Here is an 18,788-nt window from a genome sequence, read left to right as displayed (position 1 = left end):
TTCTATATTTAGTCTTTATGCAAGTTTAGTTAAAATGAAAAAAAGAAATTTGCCTTTCACTTTTTAAAAAACGTGAGTGTTGACATATGAGGTGATATAGAACAATATCTGGCAAATGGTAGGTATTCAATTAATGTACCCTACATTAAATTGCATGCTTTTGCTTAAAATAGAGTAATATATTAATGTTTAAGAAATATTATTTCTTTTATAGTTATATGCTTTATCAGATGTTTAGAATTTTAGCATTGATAGGTAAGCAACATTTTAGATAGCCACATTTACACCTAGTTTTCCTCAGGAAATATTAAAATCATTGGCCTTCATTATTAATAACTGCCAGTGCTATAGAATAAACATTATTATTTTTATCAGTTTATATACTGGGAGATATATGCTACAAACATACTGAGATATTACATCTTCTATTGGGATATTAGTACATGAATGAATAGGTGAGGGTAGTGCCACAGATCCACTAGATCCAGTGTTTGTTTTGAGTTCTTTTCATAGCAGAACAGTTGGATGTATACAAATCTGTCTTTAGCATATTTTTGGTTCCTTCTTGACTGTTCTCAGTATTTGTAATATGCCCACCCAGGTTGAGAGATGAAATCCATGATTGTAGAGCAGTTGTATATATTATTGCTCTGTGTAAGAATTAAATCTAAAACCTTGATTTGATTACAAAGTCTAAACCCAAAGGTTTTTGTATTTTTATGTCATGAAGCCCTAGGATTCGATGAAATAATTTGCAAGTGAAGTAGACTTTGAATTTTTCAACCTGTTTTTTAAATAATTTGTTTATATGAGATTATTCTCTCCAAATCTAATTCCTTTCTCTTAAGTCTCCTAATTATTTTTTTACACTCACTACGTTATTTTTACTATCAATTATGTTTTAGCTACCAATTGTAGTCTATCAGAAAGATAATAAATAATGTGTTGCCACCTATAGGCAGAAACCTAATTTATTTATGACATACAGAAAAGCGTAATCTAAAAAGATAGTTCTGTTTTCCAACTCCTACAACTACCATTTTCAAACTTACTGCTTACATATTTACCTATTGTTACGATGTTGCCATTTCAGATGCCTGTGCCTTAAAGCATTTGTTTAAACTTTTATCATTTTGTTATATTATTTGTTTTTTATATGTCATTCAAATATAACATCTTATTAAAGTTCTGTGACTTCAGAAAATTTAAAGAGACCTGTTTAAACCAAATAACTTAATCATATACTAAACTAACTGTTGTATCTTAGTTTACCTCTGTAGAGGGGGAAATTACCAATATTTGTTCCCAGGAATGAAAAGCTTCCCCTCCTACAATCTATTATCATTAGTCTTTGGTTTTGTGCCTTCTCTGTAATGATATAGGTTTGTTTCTCCTTTATTCTTTGCAGAGTGCTGCAGCAGCTCCCAGTCCAGTGCTAGGAAACATTCCCCCAGGAGATGGCATGCCAGTAGGTCCTGTACCACCAGGGTTCTTTCAGGTACTCAGAGAAACTCTGACTAGGAATGTTAAGGCATAGGAACTCCTGTTTGATTTTATTTAAAGATATGAAGGAGAGTGAGACTATTTTTATTCTTAAGATAAACATAATGCTGTGCAGCCAACTCTTGATTATTCAAAGACATTAGCCCTTCCTTCCTATATTATTGTCAAAACTTTATTCATTTATTTATTTTGCTATTTCATTGTTCAAGAAGAAAAAAAGGAGTTGAAATGCAAATTAGCCCATTAAGTGAACCATGGTAAAGGTTTGATAGGAGAAGAGGCTAAAGATGAAGTTCTGAAATGGATTTTAAATATCTAAGTTATCCATGTCTCCAGAGACTAAAGGTAATCAAGATTTGGCTGTACTTTAAAAAAAATATGGCTAAATCATAACTATTTACTTATCAAGATTATAGGTTATATCAAAATATTTGAAAATCATTTTTGTGGCTTTTAAGCTGGAATTTTTATTAATATCATTACATCACATGTTAGTATTGTAAAATTTTAATAACTCTTATTTTAGCAATGATGATAGTGATTTAAGAATTACAATACATCCCTTTTTAATTTTATGGCATCCACATCTTAAATTTGACAGTTTTCTAACCCAAACCAACAAAGATTTTGAAATTCATTTATTTTACTACCGGGTTAATTTTATACCACCCTTTGAGAAAATTAGGAAGAATTTAGGAGTTAAAAACAGAGTTGAAGGCATTATAGGAATTAATGTAATATGCTATAATAACAATATCTAACACAATAACTGCTTACTGTATGCCATGCTTTGTTCTAAATATTTTACCTATATAAACTCTTAATCCTTACAATAACCCTAGATGTGAAGATGTATTATTATCATTGCCATTGCACAGATAGAAAAGCCAAGGCTTGGTAGATATAGTAGTTTGCACAAGGTCAGAAAGTAACGGGGCTGGGATTCAAATCAAGGCTTTCTGGACTTTTGTCATTAAATTTTCCTTTTCAAGTTTTAGTAGAGCATTACTCATAAAACATTTCTAGCTTATTTTTTCCCCCCTCATGCTCTTATTTCTCTTGCCAAGGATACATAAGGGGGTAGGTTGGGAAGGAAGCCCAATTCTTCCTAGGGTTAAACAAAGTATATAAAACTAGACATTTTCACTTTTACTTTTTGTAGAATGACCTATTCTCCCCTTAACTGTCTTCTGCCTTAATCTTGATAAGAGTAGTTGAAACAGTAAATGTGCTTTAATTATTTCAATGTGATAAATAGTTGAATCCTATTAGAAGCCAGGCACCGTGGCAGGCATCTAAAAATGAGTATACATAATATGTATCTTCCTGAAGTTCATTGTCCGGCCAGGGAGGCATTAAAGAGAAATAACTGTAATACAGCAAGATAAGTGCTGTAACAGAGGAAAATGTAACGTTCCGTGATGACCTAGAAGAGAGCTATTAAGTCTGCCTGAATTGGAGCTAAGAGGGGTTTGGAAAAAGTTATTCAGGAAAGAAGCAGAGGAATGGTATTCCAGAAAGTGGGAACAGTATAAGCAAAAGTGGAGGCATCAGAATGACCCTGTGCGGAGGTGTTCAGAGTAATATACTCAGAAAGTAGAGGGAGCATAGGCAGGAGTTCCTGGACATGAAGTTGGGAAGATATCTTCCAGCACATTGAGAGGGGCCTTATATGCCACGTTAAAACGGGAGTCTTTATTCAGTAGGCCTGGAAGAGCTGTCAGAAATCTTTTAGAACAGCGGTTCTCAACCTGTGGGTCACGACCCCTTTGGCGGTTGAACGACCTTTTCACAGGGGTCGCCTAAGACCATCCTGCATATCAGATATTTACATTACGATTCATAACAGTAGCAACATTACAGTTATGAAGTAGCAACGAAAATAATTTTATGGTTGGGTCACAACATGAGGAACTGTATTTAAAGGGCCAGAAGGTTGAGAACCACTGTTTTAGAAGGACCTGAATTCAAACTATAGAGTGCAATCAGGCTTTGTTAGGCACCTATGATACAATTACATACAAAGCCCTTACCCTCAAAAAACTCATGGTATGGTTAATGAGAGAGAGAGAGAGAGAGAGAGAGAGAAGAGAGCAATTAGAGTATAGAAACAACGTGGCCATATAAAAAGAATAGAGTGTTCTCTTAGAGCAAATCAGAAGGCCACCAAACCCAATCTTGGGAGCAATCTTGGGAGGGGCATTTCAGGGAAATAGTAAATGAAATCCAATTGGTATCTAAAGATGAGTTTGGCAAAGGAGGCAGGGACAGAGAGAAAGAATATTCCAGGAAGAGGAAAAAGAATTTCAAAGACCCAGAGTGGAAAGCCGAGAGACCAAATGTAAAACCAGAGCTTAATTAGCTAAAGGGGCAGTGGCCGGATCCAGCAGTACATCAGAAAGATCATACACCATGACCAAGTAGGATTTATCCCAGGGATGCAAGGATGGTACAATATATGCAAATCAATAAACGTGATACATCACATAAACAAATTGAAAGAAAAAAACCACATGGTCATATCAATTGATGCAGAAAAAGCATTCGACAAAATCCAACACCCATTTTTGATAAAAACTCTCAGCAAGGTGGGAATAGAAGGATCATACCTCAACATAATAAAAGCCATATATGACAAACCCACAGCCAACATCATACTCAATGGACAAAAACTAACACCATTTCCCCTAAGAACAGGAACAAGACAAGGATGCCCACTCTCACCACTCCTGTTCAACATAGTACTGGAAGTATTAGCCATTGCAATTAGACAAGAAGAAGAAATAAAAGGCATCCAAATTGGAAAAGAGGAAGTAAAACTGTCCTTATTTGCAGACGACATGATATTATACATACAAAACCCTAGAGACTCCATCAAAAAACTACTAGACTTAATACATGAATTTGGCAATGTAGCAGGATACAAAATTAACCCCAAGAAATCTGAGGCATTTCTATACACCAATAGTGAACTTTCAGAAAGAGAGATTATAAAAACAATCCCATTTACCATCGCACCAAAAAAATTAAGATACCTAGGAATAAACTTAACTAAAGAGGTAAAAGACCTCTACTCAGAAAACTACAGGACATTGAAAAAAGAGATAGAGGAAGACATAAACAGATGGAAGAACATACCGTGTTCATGGATTGGTAAAATCAACATCATTAAAATGTCCATACTACCCAAAGCAATCTATAAATTCAACGCACTTCCCATTAAAATACCAACGGCATACTTCACAGATCTAGAACGAACTCTCCAAAAATTCATCTGGAACAAAAAACGACCCCGAATAGCTGCAGCGATCCTGAGAAAGAACAAAGTAGGTGGGATCTCAATGCCAGATATCAAGCTGTATTACAAAGCCACTGTTCTCAAAACTGCCTGGTACTGGCACAAGAACAGACATATAGATCAGTGGAATAGAATAGAGAGTCCAGAAATTAGCCCGAACCAATATGCTCAATTAATATTTGACAAAGGAGGCAAGAACATACAATGGAGCCAAGATAGTCTCTTCAATAAATGGTGTTGGGAAAATTGGACAGATATATGCAAGAAAATGAAACTAGACCACCAACTTACACCATACACAAGAATAAACTCAAAATGGATAAAGGACTTAAATGTACGACAGGAAACCATAAAAATTCTAGAAGAATCCAAAGGCAACAAAATCTCAGACATATGCCAAAGCAATTTCTTCACTGATACAGCTCCTAGGGCAGTTGAAACTAAAGAGAAAATGAACAAATGGGACTACATCAAAATAAAAAGCTTCTGCACAGCAAAAGAAACCATCAACAAAACAACAAGAAAACCCACTGCGTGGGAAAACATATTTGCCAACGTCATATCTGATAAGGGCCTAATCTCCAAAATTTATAGGGAACTCATACAACTTAACAAAAAGAAGATAAACAATCCAATCAAAAAATGGGCAAAGGATCTAAATAGACACCTTTCAAAAGAGGACATTCAGAAAGCCAAGAGACATATGAAAACATGCTCAAAGTCACTAATCATCCGAGAGATGCAAATCAAAACAACAATGAGGTACCATCTCACACCTGTCAGAATGGCTATCATCAACAAATCAACAAACGACAAGTGCTGGAGAGGATGTGGAGAAAAAGGAACACTTGTGCACTGCTGGTGGGAATGCAGACTGGTGCAGCCACTATGGAAGACAGTATGGAGTTTCCTCAAAAAACTGGAAATGGAACTCCCATTTGACCCTGTGATCCCACTTCTAGGAATATATCCCAAGAAACCAGAAACACCAATCAGAAAGGATATGTGCACCCATATGTTCATAGCAGCACAATTCACCATAGCTAAGATCTGGAAACAGCCTAAGTGCCCATCAGTAGATGAATGGATTAGAAAACTGTGGTACATCTAGGACACATATGTAATACCCTTTGTAATGCTTTAAGCAATAAAAAAAAAAAAAAAAAAAAAAAAAAAACCAAAAAAAAAAAAAAAAAAAAAAAAAAAAAGAAGGGGCAGTGGCTAGTGATGAGTCTCCAGAGGAACCTTGAGGAGCCTTATAGATTAGTTATGCAATTGTACCTTGATCTGGGCAGTAGTGGCTAGTGATGAGTCTCCAGAGGAACCTTGAGGAGCCTTATAGATTAGTTATGCAATTGTACCTTGATCTTAAGGGCAGTAAGCTATGACCAAAAAAAAAAAAAAAAAAAAAAAAAAAATAAAGGGGCAGTGGCTAGTGATGAGTCTCCAGAGGAACCTTGAGGAGCCTTATAGATTAGTTATGCAATTGTACCTTGATCTTAAGGGCAGCAGTAAGCTATTGAAGGATTTTAAGCAGGAGAGAAGCTTGTCCATATTTGCAATTTTAGAAAAATCACACCGGTTGCAGTGTGTAGCCAGGATTGCAGTGGGACAGCCTGAGGGTAGGGAGACTATTTAGGAGTCTGGTACAGTAATCTAGGGGAAATTTAATGATGGCCTGGACTGATCGTGTCAGTGAGTATGGAGAAGATGAACAGATATGAGTGACAAATAAATGCGAGATTATGAGTGAAAGAACCCAAGAATAGTACCTGGTTTCTGGCTCTCACCTGGGCAGGTGGAGGTTTCATTTTCTGAGATTGGGCCCACAAATGAGTACGATTGAGGTGAACAGGTGAGGTTTCTGTGGGACCTCCAAGAGATATCTCTTAGACCAGTGAATTTACAGGTTTGAAGCCTAAGATAATGATCTAGGCTAGAGATAAAAATTGCCGGATTATCATCATATTAAGGGCACTTGAATCCACAGTGCCTTTATTAACTGTCCAGGGGGGAAGTACAGAATGAGAGAGTAAGAGGGGAAACAACAGAACTCCAAACATACTAACACTCAAAAGATGAACAAGGGCAACAGAACTGGATGCAGGGTATCAGTTGGTTGGCTATTACAGTAGCCCAAAGAAGACATTTTGTGGACATATTCAAGAGCAGTGGCATTTACTGTATTCTAGTGGCTGGACCTTTAGTTTTCTTAACTGAAACTGTTGAAAACTAATTGGAAAGGAAGCAGCATTTCATAGTTATGTTTGCTAGGTCTCGGTTAACCAAATTAGGGGTAGAAAAGAGCTGGAGGAGTCAAGAATGAATCTGAGGCTCAGCCGGCGTGGCTCAGTGGTTGAACGTAGACCTGTAAACCAGGAGGTCACAGTTTGATTCCCAGTCGGGGCACATGCCCGAGTTGCAGGCTTGATCCCCAGAAGGGGACGTGCAGTCTCTATCATCATTGATGTTTCTATCTCTCTCTTCCTCTCCTTCTTCTCTGAAATCAATCAAAAAATTTAAAACATATAATGAATCTGAGATTCCAACTTTAGGCCTCTGGAAAATTTTAATTTTTTTATCTGACTTAGGAAAGATAGGACTTAGAAAAAGTGTTAGATATATTTGAGTTTGATACATGTCATCCCTCTATTCAGGGAGACCATTCCAGCTAATCCCAAATACTCTTTTTCCCGTTCAACAGGTTGAAATATGTCCAGTCTCCCTAGGAATTTCTCTCTGAAATATTGAATAATTCAAACTATCAAACTTTTAAAAAAGAAATAGGATGTATCTTTTGGTACATAGTCTGATCTTTTGGATCAGACTACTCAAGTATTTCCTAAATATCAGCATTGGTTTCCTACTATGATTGGGCCATACTTCAGCATGATTCTGGACATCCCCTTTGTTAGTGAAGAGTAGCTGCCTTCTCTGAGTAGAAATAGCAACAAACAATTATAATTTAAGTTCTAACACCAGTTTCTAGTTCAGTTCCAAAAAAAATGTTAAACTCCAGTAGTTACCTAGAGTATGAGAATAGTTTCAAATCCCCATCCTTAGTAAAGAAGTGTAAAACCTATTTGGGGGCAACTGGAATGGGACTAGAGCAGGAAAGAATTGAACCTATTAGAGTTTTAATGAATAAATGAAACTAACGAAAGAAGAATTTGGTGCGCGCTTTGGCAGCACATATACTAAAATTGGAACAATACGGAGAAGATTAGCATGGCCCCTGCGCAAGGATGACACACAAATTCGTGAAGTGTTCCATATTAAAAAAAAAAAAAAAAAGAATTTGTAACTCGCATATAAAACACTGGATTTAGTAGTTTGGAACTTGACTTACTATGTGATCATATCATAAGAAGTACATTAAAATATTTCTCCTAAAGAGACAAACATACTCCTTTTATCCCTGTTAACATTGCAAAACAGGCCCCTTCTTTTCTATCTCTGACTTAAATATATTACCAAGTGGAATGATCACAAACTAAGTTTGTGATTATGTAACAGCTCCATTTGAATAATAGCAATTAAACTCTACAATGAATAATTATGATTAATACCTCATACATTTAACAAGTCCATCCTGGAAGGCAGTCCTGAGATTAGTGTCTTTCTATTTGTGAAAGATATTAACGTTGTTCATACTTACACTTAGATGTTTTTATTGAAATGGGAGAGCTTCTGTTGTTGAGTAGGAAACCAATTAAGTAAAATCAATGAGAATAGTTTGGCATGCAAAGGAGGTATCAATTTGGTAAAATAAAGCCATTTAAATAAGTCACATATATTTATTTACTTTGAGTCTTTCATCAAAGGAATAATTTATATACAAAACCCTAAAATTCTCAAAGTGACCTATCATGGGACTGGCAAAGGGGTTTAGAGCAGCTTTCTTAAATTGGGAAGTCTTGCTACGGGGGTCAGAGGAAAGGAGACTTTCTTAAATTTCTACTAGGCTTCAAACCTAAATGTTTGTTGGCTTGTACGTTCATTTGTCAATGTTAGTGGAAGAAAATACAGTATTGTGATGCGATGAACGTACGCAAAATGGACTCAGTGCACTCAGAACTGAGTTTGTAATCAGCCTCTCCTGTCCCTGTGCTAGAGTCTTATTCAGAAGTTTCGCTGTAACTAGCAAATCCGAATTATGTATTAAAAGAGTCAATCTGCTATATATTCATTCTCATAGCATTCTCACTAAAAGAGAGGCAAAGTTTGATTCCTGTAATTTTATTGCGTAGGCAGCAGTGTTCCTTGAACCAATTAGATTTTCTTCTCAGTTATGTATAATAATCAAAATAGTTTAGTAAAATGCACAAAATAAAAAAGTTCTCATTCTTTTGTGCTTTAAAAAAATTAAGAGTATTAACTCTCTTACCTTATGAAGTACCATAATTTTATAGTTTTGAGTAACAAGAAAACTTCTCTTGTGAATTTACTATAACTTGTGCCACATTAAAAAATAAAAAAGAACATTTCTTGTTTCAACCAAAAAAATTGGAGGAAGGGGATGAAAATACTTTGTTCCCTCCTTTCTTCCTCTTATCATAAGAAAACTTTTAAGGAGAAAACTACATCTTTTTTTAAACTTTAAATATGTTTTTATTGATTTTAGAGAGAGGAAGGGAGATAAAAACAATTAGAAACATGCATTGGTTGCCTCCTGCATGCCCCCTACTGGGATCTAGCCCGAAACTTGGGTGTATGCTCTGACCAGGAATCCAACCAGTAACCTCTTGGTTCATGGGTCAGTGCTCGACCATGGAGCCACATTTGCTGGGCCTATATCTTGTTTTTATCATTCTACTAAACATATATCTATTATATAAAACCACAATATAATATTTTAATAAATACTGATGTAGGTATCTTTGAACATAGACCTAATATGGGATATGCTTGTAAATATCTAATTTTGATCTTTGTATAGCCTTTTGTTCATTGTTACCATATTATGTTTTATTTTGATTTTCATCTTGATACATTTACTGTATTATAGTCCCTGAATCTTTAGTTTTCTTAACTGAAACTGTTGCAAACTAATGGTCTATTGGTGTTGGGTTGTAAATTTAAGGCTTTGACATGAATAAGATTATAAATACTTGTTAAAGATAATGTGTACCAAGTAATTTAGTTTCATACTAAGGTGGTCATCCATGTTTTAAAATCTGAATTGATCGCAGCTCTGATAAGGCAGGAAACATGTAGCGGCAGGTTTGTAAGGCATGTTTTCTTCACAGGCATGACGTGAGCAATGGTAAAGCTGCCTTGCCATCTAGTGGTGGTTTGCAGATGTCTCTACTCTTCAGGGTATGTTTTTCAAAGGTTTTATTTTTAGCAAGACTGCACTATAGCAGGCTGATCTAACACTTTGACATAGTAATAACGCAATAAGAAGAACAAAAATTAGAAAGAAATGTCCCCCTTTCTCCTCGGTGGTATTATTGATTAGAAAAAGCTCAGTATAAATCACTTACAATGAAGATAAAAACAAAGCTTAGCTTAGGGTAATAGTCAATATGTTAAAAGAAAAAAAGTTAAAATGAATCAAAAATGAGAAAAATGGTTATTTAATCTAACACTTGAAACTGAAAAAGAAAAACAAAAAGAAATGTTTTTGGCAAGCCCTGGTTGAATGTTTCTGGAGGTCGATTTATTTAACCTATTTCTGGAAATAAGCCCTGCATTTTGATGATACCTTCATAACTAAGTATACCCATCTGCTCTGCTATTCCTAATGAGACTCTGAGAATGCAGCTATTTTATTATCAGTTGGCACCTGGTTTACTGTATTATGTATACAATAGTTAAATAGTCTACATGCCTTCTCAGTTCCCTTCTGTTGTTATTAATCTTCATATTGTCTTCACTCCCAATGGTTTGTTTGTCTTTCCTCTTTCCTTCCTGACCATGGCTGTTCCAGAAATTAGAAATACTCTAACCTCGGGAACTACTCCCTTTCCCTCTCCCAGAAGTTGTAGATACTATCTTTGATCTTAGATAACAAACTAAAAGATTAGTTTGAATATCTTTTCTTAGTTTGAATAAATAAGATACTGAAAATCTCAAGCAGAACTGACTTACTGAAATAACACTATCAATGTATATATAGTTTAAAAATTCCAACATTAAAAATGGCATTTCTCAGAACTAAATGCACCAGGATTTAGAGAATGGAGGTGGGGAAAGCTTACTTACTTATCAAATTACCTATCAAAGTTCAAGAAATAGAAATGAAGTTTCATTTTCTTACAAAATGTAATTTTGAAACTTTAAAGAGCAGAGATTCTAAATATTAAAAATAGAACAGGTCTTTCTCTAGTATAAAGATAAAAGCGGCCTAACAGCTGGCTTTGATAATGCTTTCCTGCAGTTGTGGTCATCGTTTTTTCTGGCCTCAACTATTAAAATAAATTAAAACTGCTCAGCTTGAGCAACTAAGTGAGCTTTTTAACAAATTGCAGCTTCAAACAACTGAAGTCCTTGCAGCAGTGACTGGACGGACAGAGAGCTGAGGAGGGAGAGTCGGGCTTCGAGTCTTCACTGAGGTTTCCCTATCAGGATGGAATGAAATAGTTTTCTCTCAGAAATCCTTCTTTTTTGTTTATGTGTTTCTCTTCTGTAGGGAGAAGTTAGCTTGGCCATCCTAGACTAATACTGGTTTTGCTTTCACTTTCATGCTATAGGTGTCACGATATTTAATATTAAACAATAAAATACCATATTTTAAAATTTTACCTGTGGTGAGAGTTAATCTATTTTTCAAATAATTTGAAATTACAGTTTTTCTTTTGAAAAATATCTAACTGAAAATTTTCCCAGAGTGCTGAAATTTTAATAAGAGCCCCGTGGGGTGCAATATGTATACCAAATTGCAAACATGCAAAGGCTATTTATAACACAATTTAATTTTTTATTTGAGGTTGGTTACAGAAATAAAAATGGTCTATTGTTTGAGAAATTAAAGATAAGGAATAATATAAATTTCCTATGTAGGTGGGATAGATTTGTCTTAAGTATACATTAGGATGCTTTCAACTTTTTAAAAAATGGCTTATCATTAGGTAGTACTCAGGAATAACTTATTTTATATTCTGTATCAGTGGTCCACAAAACTTGAAAGCCAGATAGTGAATATTTTAGACTTTAAAAGCACATCTCCTCAACTCTGTTGTTGTGAAAAAGCAGACATAGGCACTATGTAAACTAATAAGCATGGCTGTTCCAGTAAAACATTATTTACAAAAACGAGTGGTGGGCCAGAGCTAGCCCATGAGCCATGATTTGTCCACTCCTGTTCTATAGGAATATGGTCACCACGCGATAGCCTGTAAGAGACCCAGCAGGTGGGGTCCAGAGCACTTTCTCCAAGTGTATTCTGTGCCTGCGGATGTGAGAGTCCTGGAAGTCACCTACTCCTAGTGTGCCCAGGTTCTTGGGAGTGGGGGTGTAGGACTAGAAATCCTTTATGTTTTGTTGTTTAGTTTTGTTTTTAACAGATGAATCTTTCAAACTGAAATTTGAGAACCACTGCTAAGATTGCTGATAGTATTCAGCAACAAATATTGCTGCACCCCCCAACCCCACCCACTAGAGTTACTACTGCAGTAAACAAGATAAATAGAAATCCCTGCCCATATAGAACTCAGAGTCTACTAAGGGAGACAGTCGATAAACAAAGTAAATATTTTAAAACATATGATATGTTGGATGATGGTCAGGGCTAGGGAGAAAAATGAAACCAAAAAGGAAAGTAGGAAGCCTTGCAGAAATTTGGGGTAGGGTGGCCAGAGAACTCGTCGAGAAGATGCCATTTAAGTAAAGACCCAAAGGAAATGAAGGCGCATGCAGTCAATATCTGGGAGGACTGTGCTAGGCTGAGAGACAGGAAAGCATAAAGCCCCTGAGTTCAAAGCATGGCTGGCTTTTTTCAGGGACAATAAGGTCTGGGTAGCTAAAGTGGAATGTCAGCTGGGGAGAAGAGTTAGATATGAAGTCTTAGATAACAGGAAGCCTTATCAGGTAGTCTTTATAGGTCATTGTAGGGATTTGGGGTTTGACTCCGATTAGAAGGTTTGAACAGGGTTATCATGGCTGCTATGTCAAGATTAATCTGTAGGAGGGAAGGATGGGAACAGGGAGACCAGTTTGGATGTCATTGCAAAATTCTGACAAGAAATTATTATGGCCTGGACTAACAGGGTAACAATGGTAAGAAATGATTGGATTCTAGATATATTATGAAGCTAGAGCTAACAGATTTTGGTGATAGTTGGGACTTGTGTTAGGAGGGAAAAGGCTAAATCAAGGGTGCCTGTTCAGCTGGAAATATGGAGTTGACATTTCTCATGTAGGTAAAACTTCAAGAGGAGGTGTGAGGGGAAATAAGTTTAATTTTGAACTTAAGATTAAGATGGCTATTAGATATTCACAAGAGGTTGAATAGGGAACAAGATATCAACGTTTGGAGTTATATGTTTAAGGCTTGGGCTAGAGATGTAATTTGGAGAGTTGTTAGCATATGGGTGATAATTAAAGCTGTGAGCCTGGATAACATCACCAAGATAGTGAGTATAGATAGAGATAGGAGCTCTATAAGGATCCCCGGCACTCTGATGTTAGGAAGTCAGGGAGCTGAGGAGGAACCAGCAAAGAAGAATGAGAAGGAGCAGCCCACGAGATTGGAAGAAAACCAGGCAATGCGTTGTCCTGGAAGCGAAAAAAAAAAAAAGTTTCAAGGAGAAGAGAAATGATCCGCTGTGTAAATGCTGCTATAGTCCAAACTGGTTGAGGACTGACAGTTGACCACTGGCTTTAACAAGAAGGTCATTGGTGGCCTTGCTAAGGCAGTTTCAGTGGAGTGAGGGGATAAAACCCTCATAAAAATGGACTCAGATAAGCTGGAAAGAAACTAGAGTCAACAAGTATGTCCAACTCTTTCAAAGAGTTTTGCTCTAAAGGGAAAGAGAAATGAGGCAATAGCTGGAGGGAGATCAGAGAAGTCAGAGAAATGCTACTGGGAGTGAAGTGTCAGCTGTCATAAACTGCTCATCCCCGAGGAAGGACAGCTCTGCTGGCACCTGTGGGAAGAGAGTGTGGATAGCCTATTGCCAGGTGTCATCCATCTACCAGCAATCAGGTATAATCTGGAGTCCAAGTTATAATTCCAGGGAATAGAGTAATCAGATGTCCTTTGTACACAGTAGGATACTTATCAAGAAGGAGTAAAAATAATTGATTACTTAGAATTCCCCCAAATGTGAATACCGTTTTCTGTCATTTTTATATCCTATAAACGATTTCTGACATTACAAACACTTTTGACATCTGTAAATATTTTTCTACTTGAATTTGTCTTTTAAGTTTTATTTTGTACATCTATTTAAGACACTCGTATTCAAAAATGTATATTTTTAAATTGGAGATGGAGAAATAACTTTAGTTTGTACAAGTTGAATTCGCTCATCTTGCTTATTTTTATACTTTTTAACGTTAGTCAAATTAGTAAACTCTACTTTCAAAAGACTTTTTGGCGCATTAGTAATTTAGAAAGTCTTTCTGTTCTGTAGAAAGACCATTTTATATAGTTTAGACATGAGTAATTTCAAGTATAGACTTCATGTTTACAGGTAAGTAACCAAGTGAATATGAGAGTACCACTTTATTTCTAAAGAAAGTAAAAATATACAGGGGTGAGCAAAAGCAGGTTTACAGTTGTGAGTACACGAAACAGAGTTTATTTTCTATTGTTTATTAATTATTGTATTATTTATTTGTATTAAAACTGTAAATCTACTTTTCCCACTCCTGTATACAATCTGCCACTTGTATTAGAACACCAACCCCATAGGACAGTTTCTTTAACAAATGTTATCATTGCATGTGAATTTGAAGGCACTCCTAATCAGTAGAAATTTTCCTAGCATATCACGATGTTCAAAGGATCAGGCAAAGTAGCATTTTTTCTTTTGCAGTGGAACATTTAGGTAAACGATCTGTCTCACACACTTGCATCTGGAACGAGTTTAGATGGAAGTCTGACTATAAAATGAGGAAAAGAAAGAAGGGTACACTTTTGCATTCTTTAATGAAAAATTAAGAGTGGCTTATAAAAATTGGCGTTTCAACTTCTTTTTTGGTTGAGTCAGTGATAACTTATCCTAAATGATAAATCTCAAATATTTCTTTTCATACCCATAGTGTTATTGTTTTTTAATACACTAAGGTCGATCTGTCCTTGTGACTTCAGTCAGCAGCGGGAGGCAGCACAGAGCTAACTTAGCATAGGATTCCACCTACTTGTCCCATGGACACCAGAAAAATGTGTCTGTGTGTGTTTGTGAGTATAAATCAATCTAAAACAAAATATTAAAGTTTTTGTAGAATATCATCAAACTTACATAGTTTATTAGACCAGCAGCCAGCACAGTCCCCATTCACAATCCACAAGTCCATTGTCACACACCTGTAACTAATATATAGTAATGAAGGCTTCAGAAATAGAATCTTTTTGAAAAGGCCCATAATGTAAATTAGCAATTTTGATGCTTAGACTAAATCCATATCAAAAGTATAACTCAGTGCTGAATTGCCAAAATAACATCTAGGAAACTGGATCTGTTAATATTTTGCAGTCACTTTATGAGTTGCTTTAATTGTGTTGATGATGATAGAATATCTAAGATGTATGAGACATAAACTACATATTTATGCTTATCAGCAGAATATGCCAGCACAAGTATGTCATTTTGTGAGCTAAATTAGTTTAATACTAGTTGGAATTAAAATGTGTTAATCAAGAGTGTCTTATTCACTAGGGTGTCAGTAATGTCTGATGGAGATTGTCATGAAAAACAGAAAAGAAACTAGACCAATTAAAATACATAAATTGTAAAGTAACTTTGACAAAATTCATTTGCTGCATAATTTAGGCTTCATTACTTTTCTACAGAAAAAAATACTCATGAAGAAACCTCACAAAGCATCTCATGGAATTATAAATATAAAAATATGTGAATGTTCTTACTATGTATAAGATGTCTGAAATGAAATGTTAAGTCACAGCGTTCTGTAATGATTTTTCAAAATAATATTCTCAGTAGCACATGACTTTAAGAAACAACACACTTAAGAAAAAAGATTGTCTCCTAAGGGAAATATAGAATAGCAAAATAGAGAATAGAAATCTGTATAGGAAAATCATGCACAGCGAAGAAAACTGTGCATTAACTAAAAAAATGGACACAGACTGAATAAAAAGTAATATTTAGTTTTTTTAAGTTTATGCTTTTTGATAAATCTTACAGTGAATATATTTATATTAATTTTCCAGGACTATAGGTAAATAATCATAACCTTTCATATTTATCATTTTCTAAAATTATGTTTGGGAGTTTTTTTCCTTGAAAGATATTAGAATAATTTTTGTCATAGAGTATGTCTTATTCCCTTCTGTCTGCTTAAAACAGTACATCGAAATATCAGAAGAAAGATTAAATGTGTCTAAAGCCATGCCTGCCCAGGACCAATAAGCTAGATATTTGATCTTTATGTAATTAATGGAATTACTGAAGATAACCCATATTTTGTCAAGTTCTATATTACTTTGTACTTTGTGTTTCTGCCTAAATGCTGATTAATTTTTGGCAAATAACCATTTTCTAACAGATTTTTGGACTCAAGATGGTTATGTGCTAAAGACAAGTTGATATGAAGACAGCAAATGTCTAATGTTCTTACTCAAATCTGAGCCTTTTTTTAATGGAAAGAAAATATATAAGCTGTGGGGGAAGGGAAAATTTTCCCTCTTTTCCCTGTTCTTCTGGCTAGTCTAATCAAATTGACATGAGACAAATAACAGATGAAAAAATCAAATTTACTACATATGTAATATAGGGTTCCATAACAATATGAGACCTGAGGAAACCAGGCAGTTGAGTTTTATATGTCATATTGAGCAAAGGAGTTCCACAAGGGAGGAAGGCAATTCACAATTCGCATGGAGATGGAAAATAAATGTTTGGGCCATCTTTAACAATGGGACACAGAGGACTTTGATCAAAGGGACCTTGCTAGATTCCTCCCTGTCACATACTACTTCAATTAAACTTACCTCTGTGTCCCATTGTTACCTATTATGAGAGCTCCCTTCCTGGAGCAGGTCCTCTATCTAATTCTCTTTTAGGCAGTTAGGGGGAAGATCAAAGGTTCTTCCTGAGTCTCAATTTCTTAAAAATAACCAGCTTAAAATGATCAATACCTCAAAGAGGTATATTTTGGAGTGACAAACTTTGTTCCCCTTCAGCTAAAACATGTTTCTGAGACCTAAGAATTATAGCTTTTTGATAATTTAGTCTGCAAAGACTGTCTCATGTATAAACACAGCACTTTATGAGACAAACTGTGAGATAAGCTGCTATATGGAGTTCTTAGCAGTTTTCATGGCTGGCCTATGCTTCAGAAAAAGATCACTAAGGTACCATACTTTCTTTGCCAAATCATACCTAAATTAAGCTGACATTCTTTTTTGCCAAAGAGTTATGACTAAATATTAGTACTGTATAAAACTGCCTAAGAATTATTATTTTAAACTCTGCACCCCAGAAATAGTAAGATAAACCTGAAAGCAGTAGAATAGAATAAAAGGCCTTATTACTCATCTATATTGTAAGTTCTCTTATATGTTGTTGATATGTATATTGTAATTATAATTCAGTATCTTCTTGGTCTCTCCAACACTTGTTCATTGCCTACTTTTATTAGGTCCTCTGGAAGATATAATGTATCCTACTTAAGCCAGCAGAATTTCTCCCTCTATACATATTTTATAAGCATTTTCCCTAGAAAACCAGGTATACTATGCCAATACTGTGGCTTACAGTTTATCATATCAATAGATACTAGCTGTTTTTAACAAGACAATAAACTGGTCAGGTGAGATTTTATACACGAGAACCAAGCTTTATTACATCTTTTGCTGGTTTTTACAGTCTTCCATCAATGTTGCTCATTCACTGGGTCCATGAGCCAGCTGTGGAACCAACCAAATATTTATTGAATGCTACTCTGTACATGCTCTCCCAGAATGTGCTAACTGCTTCCTTTTGAAACCTCATTAGAAGTTATCACATTATAATGAACAGTTTGATTATAATGATGATACTCTTCTAATAATACCACATCCATTTACCACCATTCCCCACCCAGCTTCTACTATTCCCTGTTGGCATTTGACTTTCAAAACACAGACTACTAAGACTACATATATTATCAAAGCTCCACCAAAAATGTTCAAGAAAAGAGAGATAAAGCTTAGTGAATGTATTTATTTCAGTTGTCACATTTCTTTTCCTCCAGTAAATCCAGATCACATGCTAATTAGTGCTTTCTATACAAATTAACTTGCTTACCTGAAATACCACTGCCTCTTCAGCTTTTCATGGTTGAGTGGTAGCCAGGGTAAAGAATTCTACATTAAGTGAATGGTTGCACAGTTGCTGGGAGGCCTAGGAAGAAGTGCGAAGTCAGACAATTTATTTGTGGTCAGTTGGTTGTAAGAATGAAGTATGTGTACCTGCCTTTATTCTATAAATGTATTGCAGTAGTAGAATGTTACAGCAGTAAGAAAACTAAAGTGCTAGTTAAGAAATTTGGTCTGTTATACATGAAATAAGCTATTAAACTCTACAGAGCAAAACTTTTTACTCTACAAATGTGTCAAAGGGCATATTCAAATAAAATTATAAAATTCCGATTTTACTTTAATTGTATAATAAAGAACTTGTAAAACTTCAAGGGATTTTGTGAAGAAGTCATTTTTGAAGTGAGTGTTCATTTGCTAAGTTGTTTTGAAGTTCATACTTTTTTAAACTTGGTAATTGTGTAGTATTTCTTTCAGTCATTTAGAAAGATATTATTCATTATTCTTTTCAAAATTAGAAGCAAATTGCACATGAATAATTTTGTCCTCAAAAAAGTT

General features: G+C 35.3%; 1 protein-coding gene across 12 annotated transcripts in view; it reads left to right on the top strand.

Moving 5' to 3' along the window:
• SSBP2 (single-stranded DNA binding protein 2) overlaps positions 1 to 18,788 on the top strand; it is a 220,639-nt gene that overhangs the window by 141,634 nt on the left and 60,217 nt on the right. For 8 of the 12 annotated variants that reach the window (XM_005858099.2, XM_014550282.1, XM_014550260.1 and 5 more), the window contains one exon: positions 1,409 to 1,498. The exons of the other annotated variants lie outside the window; for them this stretch is intronic. In XM_005858099.2, coding sequence (XP_005858161.1) covers positions 1,409 to 1,498 — 90 coding nt within the window. The remainder of the gene's footprint in view (positions 1 to 1,408; positions 1,499 to 18,788) is intronic. 12 annotated transcript variants of the gene reach the window in all.

This window comes from Myotis brandtii, unplaced genomic scaffold (genome assembly GCF_000412655.1).
Source record: "Myotis brandtii unplaced genomic scaffold, ASM41265v1 scaffold115, whole genome shotgun sequence".
Classification (NCBI taxonomy): Eukaryota; Metazoa; Chordata; class Mammalia; order Chiroptera; family Vespertilionidae; genus Myotis; species Myotis brandtii.
The sequence above is the reverse complement of the archived record's forward strand: the minus strand, read 5'-3'. Positions and strand labels throughout refer to the sequence as shown.